Source organism: Ornithorhynchus anatinus, chromosome 4 (genome assembly GCF_004115215.2).
Source record: "Ornithorhynchus anatinus isolate Pmale09 chromosome 4, mOrnAna1.pri.v4, whole genome shotgun sequence".
NCBI lineage: Eukaryota > Metazoa > Chordata > Mammalia > Monotremata > Ornithorhynchidae > Ornithorhynchus > Ornithorhynchus anatinus.
Window position 1 is genome coordinate 117,659,525 of NC_041731.1, and position 15,050 is coordinate 117,674,574.

Here is a 15,050-nt window from a genome sequence, read left to right on the forward strand (position 1 = left end):
TACATCTCTGACCACTCCGTCTCAATTTCCTTCCCGGTCCTCTGCCTCCCTCTCCTCTTTTAACAAGGCTCTGTTCTGGATCCTCTACACTCATTATTTTAGGGAATCCATTGGTTCACGTGGGTTCAGCTACTACCCAAAGGGCTCCCGTGCCTACATTTTCATGGCCAGGCTGTCTCCAGAACATCTTCATGTGGGTGCCATAACTCAGCACATCCAAATCCGTCCTTCATTCCTACCCTCCCACACCTTCTCCTCTTCCTACCTTTCCCATCCAAGTCAACGCTACCCCGTCGACCCTGTTCCAGAAACTGAGAAGCTCTGTGTCATCTTTGACTCGTCTCTGTCTTTTACCACCCACATTCAGTCTGCCTCTGAATCCTGCCAATTCTTCTTCTTCTATAATATTGCATGGTTCCACCGCCTCCTCTCTGCCCTTGTCACTGTTACCCTGGTTCACCCCTCAGCTGAATTGCATCTCCACATCTCTCTCTCCTTTGTACAACTGAATGCATCATCTTTCTAAAATGCTATTTGGAGAACATCTCTCCTCTCCAATAACCACCCATTTTTTTTTGGCATAAAACAAAAAGTCCTAACTCCCGGCTTCAAAGCTCTCCATCAGTTTTCTCTCTTACCTGTCCTCCTCACCATCAGCTTTCTCTCCTACCTGTTCTCTGTCTTTTCTGGCTCCATCCCAACTTAAACTCTTCAGCTCTTCAATCTTTTCAGGCCAGGGCAAGATCGCGCCTACTAACTCTGCTGTATCTTCCCAGGCACTTAGTACAGGGCTGTGCACACACTCAGTGCACAATAAATACCACTGATTGATTTTATTCAATGTTCCCAAGTGCTTAGGCACTCAATAAAACCTGTTGATGATGATTTTGGTTAGATTATTATTAGATTAGACTGAAGAGCAGCATTTCCTGGTGGAAAAAACACAGCCTGGGGAGTCAGAGGACCTGGGTTCTAATCCCGGCTCCACCATTTGCCGGTTGCATGACCCTGGGCAAATCACTTAACTTCCTCATGCCTCCATTTCCTCCTTGGTAAAATGGGAATTCGATATCTGCCTCCCTCCTACTTAAGAATTTGTCTTCTTCATTTTTTCATCCCACTCAATATAGTGTTGTGCTCCCAGATAACACTCAGTAATAGTTATCGACTGGGCTAACTGACCCTATTTGACTAGGTTTTCACTCCGGTAGAAACAGCACAGCCTATTTGAAAGAGCACAGGCCTGAGAGTGAGGAGGCCTGGGTTCTAGTCCCGGCTCCACCACTTGCCTGCTGTGTGAGAACTTGACCAAAGCACTTAATTTCTCTGTGTCTGTTTCCTTGTCTGTAAAATGGGGGTAAGACCCAGCCCTTAGAACGGTGCCCAGCACTTAGAACAATCCTCCAGCAGTTAGAACAACGCTTGCTTAAAAAATACCATTATTATTATGTCTATTCTCCCTTCCTCTCAGCCTGGGGGCCCTATGAGCTGATCATTTTGGAACAAAGTAGGTGCTTAATCATTATCAGCATTGTCTAGGGGTCCTGGCGCAGGGCCTCAGGGTCCCAAAGCCTACAAAGTGAGTTAGTTGGTAGTTGTCAGGACAGAGTCCTCATATCAGGTGGTGCAAACCCAGCAAAGATACAGGTTACCCATTCTTCTCCAGTGTAGGTGAGCCAGCAGCATTAAGTCTTGTTAAGTCATTCATGGCCTATTGGAAAGATCCTGGGCTTGGGAGTCAGAAGGACCTGAGCCCTTAACCTGGCTCCACCACTTGTCTGCTGTGTGACCTTGGGCAAGTCACTTCACTTATCTGTGCCTCAGTTTCCTCATCTGTAAAATTGGGATTAAGACTGTGAGTCCACACGTAAGACAGAGGCTGCGCCTAACATGATTAATTTGTATCCAACTCATGCTTAGTATAGTGCCTGGCATGGAGTAAGTGCTTAACAAATGCCATAAAAAAAAGTAGTTGAAAGTTATAAATGGGATTCAGAGATCCCCTTTCTCCTGGAGCTCCAGTCCTTGAGTGGGAGGAGGGACGCATGCTTTCTCCACTTTAGAGAGGGAACAGCAGGGGTGTGAGGAGATATCAGATATTGAGAAGCAGCGTGGCTCAGTGGAAAGAGCACGGGCTTTGGAGTCAGGGCTCATGAGTTCGAATCCCAGCTCTGCCACTTGTCGGCTGTGTGACTGTGGGCAAGTCACTTAACTTCTCTGTGCCTTAGTTCCCTCATCTGTAAAATGGGGATTAAGACTGTGAGCCCCACGTGGGACAACCTGATTCCCCTTTGTCTACCCCAGCGCTTAGAACAGTGCTCGGCACATAGTAAGCGCTTAACAAATACCAACATTATTATATCAGGGTTTCACCTGCAACCAGGGCTTACTTGAGGATACTTGGATTCAACTTGAGGGTCAAATGGCCTCTTTGAACCCTCACAGCTCCAGGGTCTGAGTGGGATGCAGTCTTTCAGTTGATCAATCTATGACATGCATCGAGCACTTACCATGTGCAGAGTACTCTACTAAGCCCTTAGGAGAGTACAGTTCAATAGAAGCCGTAGACACCGAGTCCCACATGATTAACTTGAATGTATCTGTTACATTATTGTTTGGTACTCTCCCAAGTGATAATAATAATAATATTGGTATTTGTTAAGCGCTTACTATGTGCCGAGCACTGTTCTAAGTGCTGGGGGAGATACAGGGTAATCAGGTTGTCCCACGTGAGGCTCACTGTTAATCCCCATTTTACTGATGAGTTAACTGAGGCACAGAGAAGTTAAGTGACTTGCCCACAGTCACACAGCTGACAAGTGGCAGAGCCGGGAGTCGAACCCATGACCTCTGACTCCGAAGCCCAGGCTCTTTCCACTAAGTCACGCTGCTTCCCAGTGCTTACAGAATGCCCTTCATACAGTAAGTGCTCAGTAAATATGACTGACTGATTCATTAAGTTGTATCCCTCTAGACTGGTGAACCCTCTGTGGGTATAGAACATGTCTATCAACTTTCTTGAATTGTACTCTCTCAAGTGCTTACTACACCGCTCTGCACAAAATAAGGGCTCAATAAATACTACTGATGATGGATCGATTGATCTACCACAGCACTGAGAGTTAAGGGCTTGACACATAATAAGCGTTTAACAAATGAACCAGTCATATTTACTGAGTACTTAAAGTGTGCAGAGCACTGTACTAAGTGTTTGGGAGACTAAAATACAACAACATACAATATAACAGAGATGGTAAAATACAACAATATACAATATAACAGAGTTGGTAGATACGTTCCCTACCCACGAGCTTCCAGTCTAGAAACAAATACAATCACTGTTAATTATTAAACATGAGTTGGAACCATGAAGGGTCTGAATGAGGACAAAAAGCTGAGCTTTCTGACCACTCTCCCCAACTCCCAAGACTGTTTTGGTCCTAAGATGGGGATGGAGGGGAAGGGTGCTATGTTGAAAGACTTTGATGAGATCAGCAGCAGTGAAGGTCATGAATCTGAGCTCATCTGACCATGAGTTACATGGCTCAAATAAAGCATCCTGGACACTCATGAGAAAAAAGCCTACTGTGGGCAAAATTTTGATAGGTATGTGATGAACAAACTTCTAGAGATAACCTCCAGGACCGAGAGGATAATTTAGCCTGGGACACTCAAAACTCAGAAAGGAAATTCTCTTACCAGTTCGTTGAACTCATTATTGCCCAAGTCAAGCCTCTCCAACTGCGCCAGTTTGTGCATTGACCTGGAACAGATGGAAAAAGGAAATATTATGAAAAGGGGAATGAGAAGATTGCTTATAAACGGAGGCCATTTTCCCCTTAGATGGGGGTCATAGCTGCTAAAGTTGACATACCAAAATGTGGATAGTTTTCAGAAGAAGATGGAAATAAGGCAATATAAAACTGTTTTTACATCTGTGCCTTGCTGGGGAGGGAGTTGGTGGAAGAAATGCTTGGCGGTGTTGGATGAATTGTATTGGCAAAAACTTTAGTGAAGGAATCTTTCCCCTCCACTGGCAAGAGATGGAGAAGTATGGTCCACATACATCCTAAATCTTCTCCCTGCTCCATTTTCAGCAGGGGCCCAGGGGTGAGGTACACAGATGGTTCTAGGTGCTTTGAGATGAGCCCCCAAAATATCTATAGAGGGGCATTCAGAACAACAGAGAAGTGGTTTTACCCACTCACACAACTATTTCCCCCTTCCAAGGCCAAGTATCAGCAGCATGGCCTAGTGGAAAGAGCACTGGCTTGGGAGTCAGAGAATCTGGGTTCTAATCCCAATTCAGTTCCCATTTCAGTTCCCTCATCTGCAAAAGTAGGATTCAATTCCTGTACTCCCTCTTACTCAGTTTGTGAGGTCCATGGGGAACTGATTATCTTGATTATCTGGATTATCTAACTCCAGCTCTTAGTTCAGTGCTTGGCGCATAGTAAACACTTAACAAATGCCGCAGTTATTATTATCATTATTATTATCTCAGTGGAAAGAACATCGGTCTGGGTGTTGGGAGACTTGAGTTCTAGTCCCCAGTCTGCAACTAGTCTGCTATGTGACCTTGGGCAAGTTACCTAACCTCGGCTAGGAAGGCCTTGGCTTCCTCATCTGTAAAATAGGAATAAGATACCTGTTCTCCTTCCCACTCAGATTGTGAGCCCTGTGTGGAAGAGGGACTGTGTCTGACCTGATTATGGGCAGGGGACGTATCTACTAACTCTGCTGATTCATATTACTTCAAGTTCTTAATTCAGTGCTCTGCAAATATAAGCGTTCAATAAATTCCGTTGATTGATTATCTTGTATTTACCCCAATTCTTAGACAGGGTTAAGCTTTAATGAATAACATAATCATTATTATAAAATAGTTCTGCTTTTCTAAATTATGGCTCTTTGCTGATTTAATACCCAATTACTATGCAGTAAACAAGCAAGGACAATTCAGGAGGTTGAATTATAATGAAGTTACAAAATGACAGCTCCTATATTAACACAGAATGGATGGTGGTGAGTTATCAGAAGCTCCTGTGAGTGGGGCTGGAGTTCCAGGAGAAACAATCTTCAGAGGTAGATGGCCAGGAGAGAGCACATTCCCAACAATCTTGCAGGAGAAAAGATGGCTAGAATATTACATAGGTCCTAAGGTATATGGAAATGCATTTCTTAAAAACATACACTGATAATCTGAGAATAAGAGTTGATTGCTTTAATCTGCCATTCCATTAACTGAAGAAGAACTGAGCCTACATTAAGAAATCATATGTTATTATTCCTGTCTCAAGGATAATTCGAGCATTAAAGGAGAAATCACCTACACAAACAATCCGAATGAATTCAAAGTACATTGGCCTTTTAGATTTTAAACAGCAGCACTCTAGAGTTTTCTGTTTCTTCCTGTTCCAGTCTTTACTTCACTTTGCTGCCTGGATTATTTTTCTAAAAAAAGAACCATTCAGTTCACACCTCCCCACTCCTTAAAAACCTCCAATGGTTGTCCCTCCAACTTCACATCGTACCGAAACTCCTTACGGTCAGATTTACAGCACTCAATCGGCTCAGCCCCTCCTATTTGCCTTGCTGAATTCCTACTGCAACTCAGCCTGTCCACATCACTTCTCTGATAACAACCTACTCACTGTACCCCAATCTCATCTATCTCTCTGTTGACCCATTGCTGAAGTCTTTCCCCTGGCCTAGAACTCCCTCCCCAATCAATCAAATAACCATTCAGTGGTATTTATTGAGCACTTACTGTGTGCAGAGCACTCTACTATGTGCTTGGGAGTTTATAATACACCAGAGTTACAAGAGATGGGCAATATGTACATAAATACTGTGGGGCTGAGAATGTGGTCAATAAATGGTACAAATCCAAGTCCAAGGGCAATGAAGAAGAGAGCGGAAGCAGGGGAAATAGGGGATTAGTCAGGGAAGTGTTCTTTGAAGAGATGTGATTTTTATAAGGCTATGAAGGTGGGGAAAATGAATTTCTGTCAAATCAAAGTGGGAGGGAGTTACAGGATAAAGGGAAGGTAAGGGCGAGGGGTCAGAGGCTAGATAGAAAAGATCGAGGTACAGTGAGTAGGTTGGTATTAGAGGAGCAGAACAAGTGTGCTGGATTATAGTCTTGTCAGCTGTGTGACTGTGGGCAAGTCACTTCACTTCTCTGCGCCTCAGTTCCCTCATCTGTAAAATGGGGATTAAGACTGTGAGCCCCACGTGGGACAACTTGATTCCCCTGTATCTACCTCAGCGCTTAGAACAGTGCTCGGCACATAGTAAGCGCTTAACAAATACCAACATTATTGTAGTACGAAATCAGTGAGGTAAAATTGGAGGAGGCAGGGTGACTGAGTGTTTTATAGCCAATGGTAAGGAATTTCTGTTTGATGTGGAGTTGGACGGGCAACCACTGGATGTGGGGAAATATTGACTGACCATATTTTTAGAAAAATGATCTGAGCAGCAGATTGAAGTATGGACTAGATAGGGAGAGACAAGAAGCAGGGAGGTCAGCAAGGAGGCTGATGCAGTAATCAAGCCAGGATAGGATAAGTACTTGGACCAAACATGGTAGCAGTCTGTAGGGAGAGTAAAGGGAAGTTTTAAAAATGTTCTCCAGGCAGAACTGACAGTGACAGGATTTGGTGACAGAATGAATATGTGGGTTGAATGAAAAAGATGAATTGAGGAAAATGCCAAGATTGCAGGCTTGTGAGACTGGAAGGATGGTGGTGCTGTCTACACCGAAGGGAAAGTCTGAGGGAGGACTGAGTTTGAGTGGAAAGATGAGGAGTACTGTTTTGGGTATGTTAAATTTGAGGTGTCCCTGAGATATCACAGTAGATAGAGCACAGGCCTGGGAGTCAGAAGGTCAAGAATTCTAAGCCTGGCTATGCCACTTCTCTGCTGTGTGACTTTGGACAAGTCCCTTCACACTTTGCCTCAGTTACCTCATCTGTAAAATGGGGACTGAGGCTATGAGTCCCATGTGGGACAGGGACTGTATCCAACCCAATTTGCTTAGTACAGTGCTTGGCCCCAGGGTTTAATACCCCAGAGCTTAGTACAGTGTTTGGCACAAAGTTAGCACTTAAATACCAAAATAGTAATAAAAATAATATTTACCATTATTATCCAAATAGAGCGGGTAATTGAAGCCATGGGAGCCAATGAGTTCTTCAAGAGAGCGGGTGTCACTGGAGAATAGAAGGGGACCCAGAACTGAGCCTTGAAGGACCTCACAGTTAGGGAGTGGGAGGCAGAGAGACAGAAGAACTAGGAGAGGACAGTGTTGGTGAAGCCAAGGATGGATATTGTTTCCAGGAGAAGGTGGTGGTCCACAGTGTCACAAGCAGCTGAGATGTTGAGAAAGATTAGGATGGAGTAGAGGCTGTGCCCCCTCTCAGGGTGGCACCTGGAGAGTTTCCAGTCCTCTATCAGCCTCGACTATGGAAGGGAGAGTCGAGCAGAGGCCTACCCATTCCATTTCTAGCTTAGCCTGTGGCTAGCGAGTGGAAGACAATCTGCTACAAGTCAAAACTCACCCAGGCTGGGCAGCAGCAGCATGGGAGAGAGTTGAGGGCAGACACTCGAGTTTACTGCGTGGAAGGAGTCAGTGGTAAACCACTCCTGTATTTTTACCAAGAAAATTCTATGGATCCATTGCCAGAACGACTGCAGATGGAGAGCGGCGTGTTCTGGGAGAGATGTGTCCATGGTGTCGCTATGGGTCGGAAATGACTCGACAGCATAAGACAAGAGGTTACTGAATTTATCAAGAGGGAGATCAGTGGTGATCTCTGAGTGGTCGGTTTCCGTGGACAAATACGACAGACCACCACTCTTCCCACCTTCAAAGCCTTAGTAAAATCACGATTTCCAAGAAGCCTTCCCTAAGCCCCTACTTGCCCTACTCCCTTCTCCTTTTCCCTACTCTATCCCTTATGCATCACCTGCACTTTTTAAGCATGTAGCTTACAGCTTTAAGCTACAAAACACAGGATCTGGGTTCTAATCTGGGCTTTGCCCAAAATCTGCTGTGTGACCCTGGGGAAGTCACAACTTCTCTGTGCCTCTGTAAGCAGCGTGGCTCAGTGGAAAGAGCCAAGGCTTGGGAGTCAGAGGTCATGGGTTCGAATCCCGGATCTGCCACTTCTCAGCTGTGTTACCATGGGCAAGTTACTTAACTTCTCTGTGCTGCAGTTACCCCATCTGTAAAATGGGGATTAACTGTGAGCCTCACATGGGACAACCTGATTACCCTGTATCTACCCCAGCGCTTAGAACAGTGTTCTGCACACAGTAAGTGCTTAACAAATACCAACATTATTATTATTATTACCTCATCTGTAAAATGGAGATTAAGACTGTGAGCCCCATGTTGGGCAGGGACTGTGTCCGAAATGATTTGCTGTATCCACCCCAGAATTTAGAACAGTATCCGACACATATTAAGCACTTAACAAATACCATAATGATTACTATTATATCTGTAATTTATATTAATGTCTGATTCCCCCTCTAGACTGTAGGTTCTTGAGAGGCAGAGAATGTTCTGCCAACAGTAGTGTAGCCTAGTGGAAAGAGTATGGGCCTCCGAGTCAGAGAACATGGGCTCAAATCCCAGCTCCACAACTTAACTGCTGTGTGACCTTGGGCAAGTCACTTAACTTCTCTGTGCCTCAGTTCCTTATCTGGAAAATGGAGATTAAAGCTGTGAGCCCCATGTGGGGCAGGGAATGTGTCCAATTTGATTGGCTTGTATCTACCTCTGTGCTTATTACAGTGCCTGGCCAGCAGTAAGCATTTAAAAAATACCATAAAAAGTAATAAAAGCTCTGTTGTACTATACTCTCCCATGCACTTAGTACAGTGCTATGCACACAGTAAACTCTCAATGAATTCCATTGGTTGATGGACTGGTTGATATACAAACATTTGCTGCCTTTGCTTTAAATTTTCAACAATGATCTTTGTTGAATTTTACCTCAAAAATAAGGCTTCCTACCTCCCTGTAGTGGATAGAGCATGGGCCTGGGAGTCAAAAGGACATGCGTTTTAATCCTGTCCTGTACCCTGTCTGGCTCTGTACCTTGTCTGCTGTGTGACCTTGGGCAAGTCATTTTACTTCTCTGGACCTCATTTACCTCATCTGTAAAATGGGGATTGAGACTGAGACCCACATGGGACAGGGACTGTGTCTAACTCAATTTGCTGGTATTCACTCCAGTGCTTAGTAGAGTGTCTGGCACATAGTAAGTGCTTAACAAATACCATTATTATTACTATCATTATTATTATTATTCCTGCCTAAGCAGGGATGGCCAAAACTTGGCTCATGAGCCCAAGGGCTGCTCTTCTGTCTTGTTGTGTAGCTTGGCTTCACATGCTTTATTGTGCATTTCATTGTGGTGGCAGACCAGGATCTGTCACTGCACCACCGTTTTGGGAACTGCAGCCCCCACCTACGTGGGTCCAGTGGGTCTCGCAGCTGACCTCTTGCCCACATCCTGCCTCTGTCCTGGAACGCCCACCCTCCTCACATCCGATAGACAGTCCCACTCCCTTGCTTCAAAGTCTTACTGAAGACACATCTCCTTCAAGAGGCCTTCCCTAAGCCTTCCTTTTCTCGTCTCCTACTCCCTTCTGCATCATATTGACTTGTTCCTTTTATTCATCCCCCCTCCCAGCCCCACAGCACTTATGTACAGAGCTGTCATTTATTTATTGATTTTAATGTCTGTCTCTCCCTCTAGACCGTAAGCTCGTTGTGGGTTGGGAACGTGTCTGTTATATTGTTATAGTGTACTCTCACAGTGCTTAGTATAGTGCTCTGCACACAGTAGGCATTCAGAAATAATAATGATGGTATTTGTTAAGCGCTTACTATGTGCCAAGCACTGGCCTAAGCGTTGAGTTAAATATGATTGACTAAGGGCTGCAGTGCCCAGAACCTCTCCCATTACCCAATCAACCACCTCTCAGCTGCCTCTTCTTTCCATAACCACCAGCTCTGGGACATTTGTGGGCACAACTCCTCAATAACATATCCCCACCCCCCAACCCACACCTCGATGCATCTCTCTGCAGAAAGTTCCCAGCCCATGGGCAAGGGGACCTGTCTACTCTCTCTATTGTAATTGGATTTACCCAAATGCTTAGTCCAGTGCTCTGCACACAGTAAAGCTTTGGTGTGTACCACTGATTGATCTTTTTTCCTGCAGGGGGGCCACAGACAAGCATCACACTCAGAAATAATGGTATTTCTTAAGCGCTTACTATGTGCCAAGCTCTTTACTAAGCCCTGGGACTGATACAATATAGGTAGCTCAGACATAGTCTCCATCCCACAAGGGGCTCCCACTCTAAGCAGGAGGGCGATCAGCACTGAATCCATTTTACAGATGCGAGGACTGAAACATGGAGAAGTTAAGAGAGTTAGCTAAGGTCCACCGCAACAGGCAGCGGGTGGAACCAGGACTGGAACTCAGGTCCTCTGACCCCCAAGCCTGTGATCTTTCCATGCTGCTTCTTTAATCCAAAGGAGTCCGGATTAATAGGATAGCTACTATCTAAAATGTCAATTACCTTGTTATCTGAAGTAATCAATCAATCACTGGTATTTAATGAGCTCCTACTGAATGTAAATCACTCTACTCTTTGGAGTGGACAATAGAAGACATACATCCCCTGCCCTCATAGAGTTTACAGTCTATTGGGAAGACTCGGTTCTAGAGATCTGCTTTGCTCTGCAAATAAAGACTGGTGTAGGTATGAGGGTTAAGTGCAATATTTACAGACCGAGTTGGTAATGATCACATTACATTACTCCAACACATTTCAAATGTAAAATCTACAGTTCTGAAATGGTTCTAAAGTGAACAATAAAAGAGCTGGCAGTAGGTCATTTTTAAAGACTGGTAACTTAAATCAGAGAGTCACAACAGACACGCTTCAATTTCTTTTCTAAGAGGATAGTTATTAAAGAACTCAACGGATCAATATTAATGATTGTCTGCCAGCAATGTTCTCTCTCTCTCTCTCTCACACTGAAGTTTGACTGAAAACTGAATCATGACTGGTTAAGTCCCCAAAGGAGAAAGCACTGAACACCTCTGACAAGAGTGGGAATCTTTATGTATATTAACAATTTCCAAAGGCAGCAATAAGTGGTTTCAATTACAAAGATGTGTTCTGGCCCCTCTCATTTCTATCAGTCTTTCAGAAGTGATGCAGTGTAGAATACAGAATAGTGCAGTGTAGAAGCAGCGTGGCTCAGTGGAAAGAGCCCGGGCTTGGGAGTCAGAGGTCATGGGTTTTAATACTGGCTCTGCCACGTGTCAGCTGTGTGACGGTGGGCAAATCACTTAACTTCTCTGTGCCTCACTTAAGATTTTACCTCATCTGTAAAATGGGGATTAAAACTGTGAGTCTTATTTGGGACAACCTAATTACCCTGTATCTGCCCCAGCACTTAGAACAGTGCTCTGCACATAGTAAGCGCTTAATAAATACCAACATTATTACACTATTATTACAGATTGAGATTACAGATTACAGAATACAACACCTGTAGAAAATCATGCCTTGCCATCAATAATCCCTCACAAACACACACAGAATCCTTGAAAGTGCTGTACTCAATGAAACTGCTTCTTCTATCAATTAATCAATGGAATTGCATGTTTATGAATAACAATAATAATAATTAATAATAACTGTGGTACTTGTCAAGCACTGTTAAATGCCACACCCTGCACTAAGTGCTGAGGTAGATATAAGGTAATCAGGTCAGACACAGTCCCTGTCCCACATAAAGCTCACAGCCTTAATACCCATTTTACAGACAAGATAATTTAGGCACAGCAAATTTAAGTGACTCACCCAAGGTCACACAGCAGACAAGTGGCAGAGCTGGGATTAGAACCCAAGTCCTCTGATGCCATAGTCCGTGCTCCTTCAACTAGGCCATGCTGATTGCTTATGTGGTGCAGAGCACTACGCTAAACACTTGGGAGAGGACAATAAAGTTAGTAGTCCTGGTCCCTGTCATCAAGAAGCGCACAGTCCAGCTGTGGGGACAGAAGCTAAGATCAATTACAGGTAGGGGAAGTATTCACTAAATCAATGGGACAAATGAATGAATGAATGAATAAAGGAATGACCATAGATGTAATCTCCTTTGGGCCAACCCCATCCCAATTTTTTATCTTAGATGAATAAGCAATATTTACAGCATCAAAAATAAAAAGCCAGGAGGTATTTTCCTTGTGAGAAGTCTACTGTTTGTAATTCTGATCACTCCTGGTGACATTGTTCTTTTTATTGTGTAACAAAATCTGTCTCAGGTTCATTACTTACCATAGATGTCAGTAAGGGTTCTTTGAGGGAATTTAGTGAGTGTATCGAGTTGCTGGGCATTTAAAAAATGGAAATACCTACCATAAAGGGGTCTTGTTCTGGATTGGAACTGGAAGAGACCAGATTATCCAGTATCAATCAGTGGCATTTATTTAGCACTTACTGTGTGCAGAGACCTGAACTAGACACTTGGGAGGGTACAATACAACAGAGTTAGTAGCCATGGTCCCTGCCACAAGGAGCTTACTGTCAACAGGGGGAGACAGACATTAAAATAAATTACAGCTATGGGAAATGGTAGAGTATAAGAATATTTATATAGGTGCTGTGAAGCTGGAGTGTATATGAAATTGCTTAAGAGTGAATGGTCTGTGAGCCCATCATTGGGCAGGGATTGTCTTTACCTGTTGCCAAATTGTACATTCCAAGTGCTTAGTACAGTGCTCTGCACACAGTAAGTGCTCAATAAATACTATTGAATGAATGGTCATCTTTTCCTCATCCTAAACCCAGTTGTCTTGACTGACTGATTGATTGGTATATTTATTATGCACCATCATAATGGTCCAAGCACTTGTTATGTCTCCATTTGTCTACTGTATCAGCCTCTTCACTGATTCCCTTGCCTTCAGGATCTCTCCTCTGTTCTCTCCAGTCCATACTTCGCTCTGTTTCCTGCATCATTTTTCTAAAGCGATATTCTAAACAAGTACAGCCACTCCATGAAAACCTCCAGTAGTTGCCTGATCTTCCTAACTTGTTGACTTTGAGACAATCAGCCCTCCTCTTCCTACCCAACCTTTCTTGGCTCCCACTACATACCAGGTTTATTCCCTTCACCTGGTCTCCCACTCCTTTAGACTGTGAGACAAATATGGAACAGGCACTGTGTCTGATTTACTTAATATCTCTCCCATGGTGCTTGACACATAGTAAGCACTTAACAAATAACAAAATTATCACTCTCATGATGATCAAACATACTCACTGTGCTTCATATTCATCTCTTTCACTGACAACCTCTTGCTCATGCCCTCCCTTCTGCCAAGAACTCCTTCCCTAATTCACCTATAGCAGTCCACAGCTCTCCCTCTCTTCAAAACCCTTCTGAAATCACACCTTTTCCAGATGGCCTTCCATTAATTTCTCATCATCGCACCTTATATCCTCTATCTCTCTCATAAGCCCTTCTGCAGCAGTTTAATGTTTACTAGGTGCCAGGCACCATTCAGAGCACTGGGGTAGATTCAGGCTAATCTGGTTGGTCCCAGTCCATATCCCACCTGGGGCTCACAGCTTTAATCCCCACTTTCCAGATGAAGTAAGTGAGGCCCAGAGAAGTGAAATGACTTGCCCAAGGTCACACAGTAGACAAGAGATGAAGCTGGGATTAGAACCTAGGTCCCTTGCTTCCCAGGCCTGTGCTCTATCCATTAGGTCATGCTGCTTCTCAATCACTTAAGGACTTACTTCAATTATAAGCCCCATGTAGCACAGAGGCTGTGTCTGATTTAATGAATTTATATCTACCCCAGTGATTAGAGCAGCGTGGCTTAGTGGAAAGAGCATGGGCTTGGGCGTCAGAGGACATGGGTTCTAATCCTGGCTCCACCACTTGTCTGCTGTGTGACCTTGGGCACCTCACTTTCAGTCATTCATTAAATCATATTTCTTGAGCACTTACTGTGTGCAAAGCACTGTACTAAGCACTTGGAAAGTACAATTCGGGCACAGATAGAGACAATCCCTACCCTACAATGGGCTCACAGTCTAGAAGGGGGAGACAGACAACAAAACAAAACATGTAGATAGGTAACAATAGCATCAAAATAGATAAATAGAATTATAGATGTGTACACTTAACTTCTCTGAGCCTCAGTCACCTCATCTGTAAAATGGGGATTAAGACTCTGAGTCCCACATGGGACCACCTGATTACCTTGTATCTACCTCAGTGTTTACAGTAGGGCTTGGCACATAGTAAGTGCTTAACAAATGCCATCATTTTGGAGAAGCAGGGAGGCTTAGTGGCAAGAACATGGGCTTGGGAGTCAGAGGACATGGGTTCTAATCCGGCTCTCCCATTTGTCTATGTGACCTTGGGCAAGCCACTTAACTTCTCTGAGCCTCAGTTACCTCATCTGAAACACGGGGATGAAGACTGTGAGCCTCATGTGGGACAACCTGATTACCTTGTATCTACCCCAGTGCTTAGAACAGTGCTTGGCACATAGTAAGTGCTCAATAAATACGATTGAATGAATAAATAGTAAGCACTTAACAAATACCATAATTATTATTATAATACATAGTAAGCGAACAAATACCTCCCCCAAACCAAAAAAAGATGTAATCACCCAGAGCACTGACGTACATAACTAATGTACCTTATTACATAAGCATTAACTCATGTACCTAACCTCTGTTCCTTCTTCCTACCTGTAATTTATTTTAGTGTCTGTATCCCCAGTTAGATTGTAAACTCCTCGGTGACAGCATTCAGGTCTATTCATTCTCTCTCAAGGACTTAGAGTAATGCGCAGCACACAATAGCCTCTCAATAAATACCTTTGGATGACTGATTTGCTCCTCCTGTGTCAAGTGTAGTTTCTGCCATCTGCCTTCCATCCTTCTTATTCCCTCTCAGAAGTCCTAAAAAAGCTGCTGTC

General features: G+C 43.9%; 1 protein-coding gene and 1 non-coding gene across 4 annotated transcripts in view; one reads left to right on the forward strand and one right to left on the reverse strand.

The window, feature by feature from the left end:
* The window catches only part of LRRC7 (leucine rich repeat containing 7), a 551,725-nt gene that overhangs the window by 182,317 nt on the left and 354,358 nt on the right, over positions 1-15,050 (reverse strand). For all 3 annotated transcript variants that reach the window (XM_039911928.1, XM_039911927.1, XM_039911926.1), the window contains exon 8: positions 3,700-3,763. In XM_039911928.1, coding sequence (XP_039767862.1) covers positions 3,700-3,763 — 64 coding nt within the window. The remainder of the gene's footprint in view (positions 1-3,699; positions 3,764-15,050) is intronic.
* Positions 7,418-7,555, forward strand: LOC114811653. The gene has a single exon (XR_003759349.1). It is a non-coding gene; the product is annotated as a small nucleolar RNA SNORA7 (small nucleolar RNA).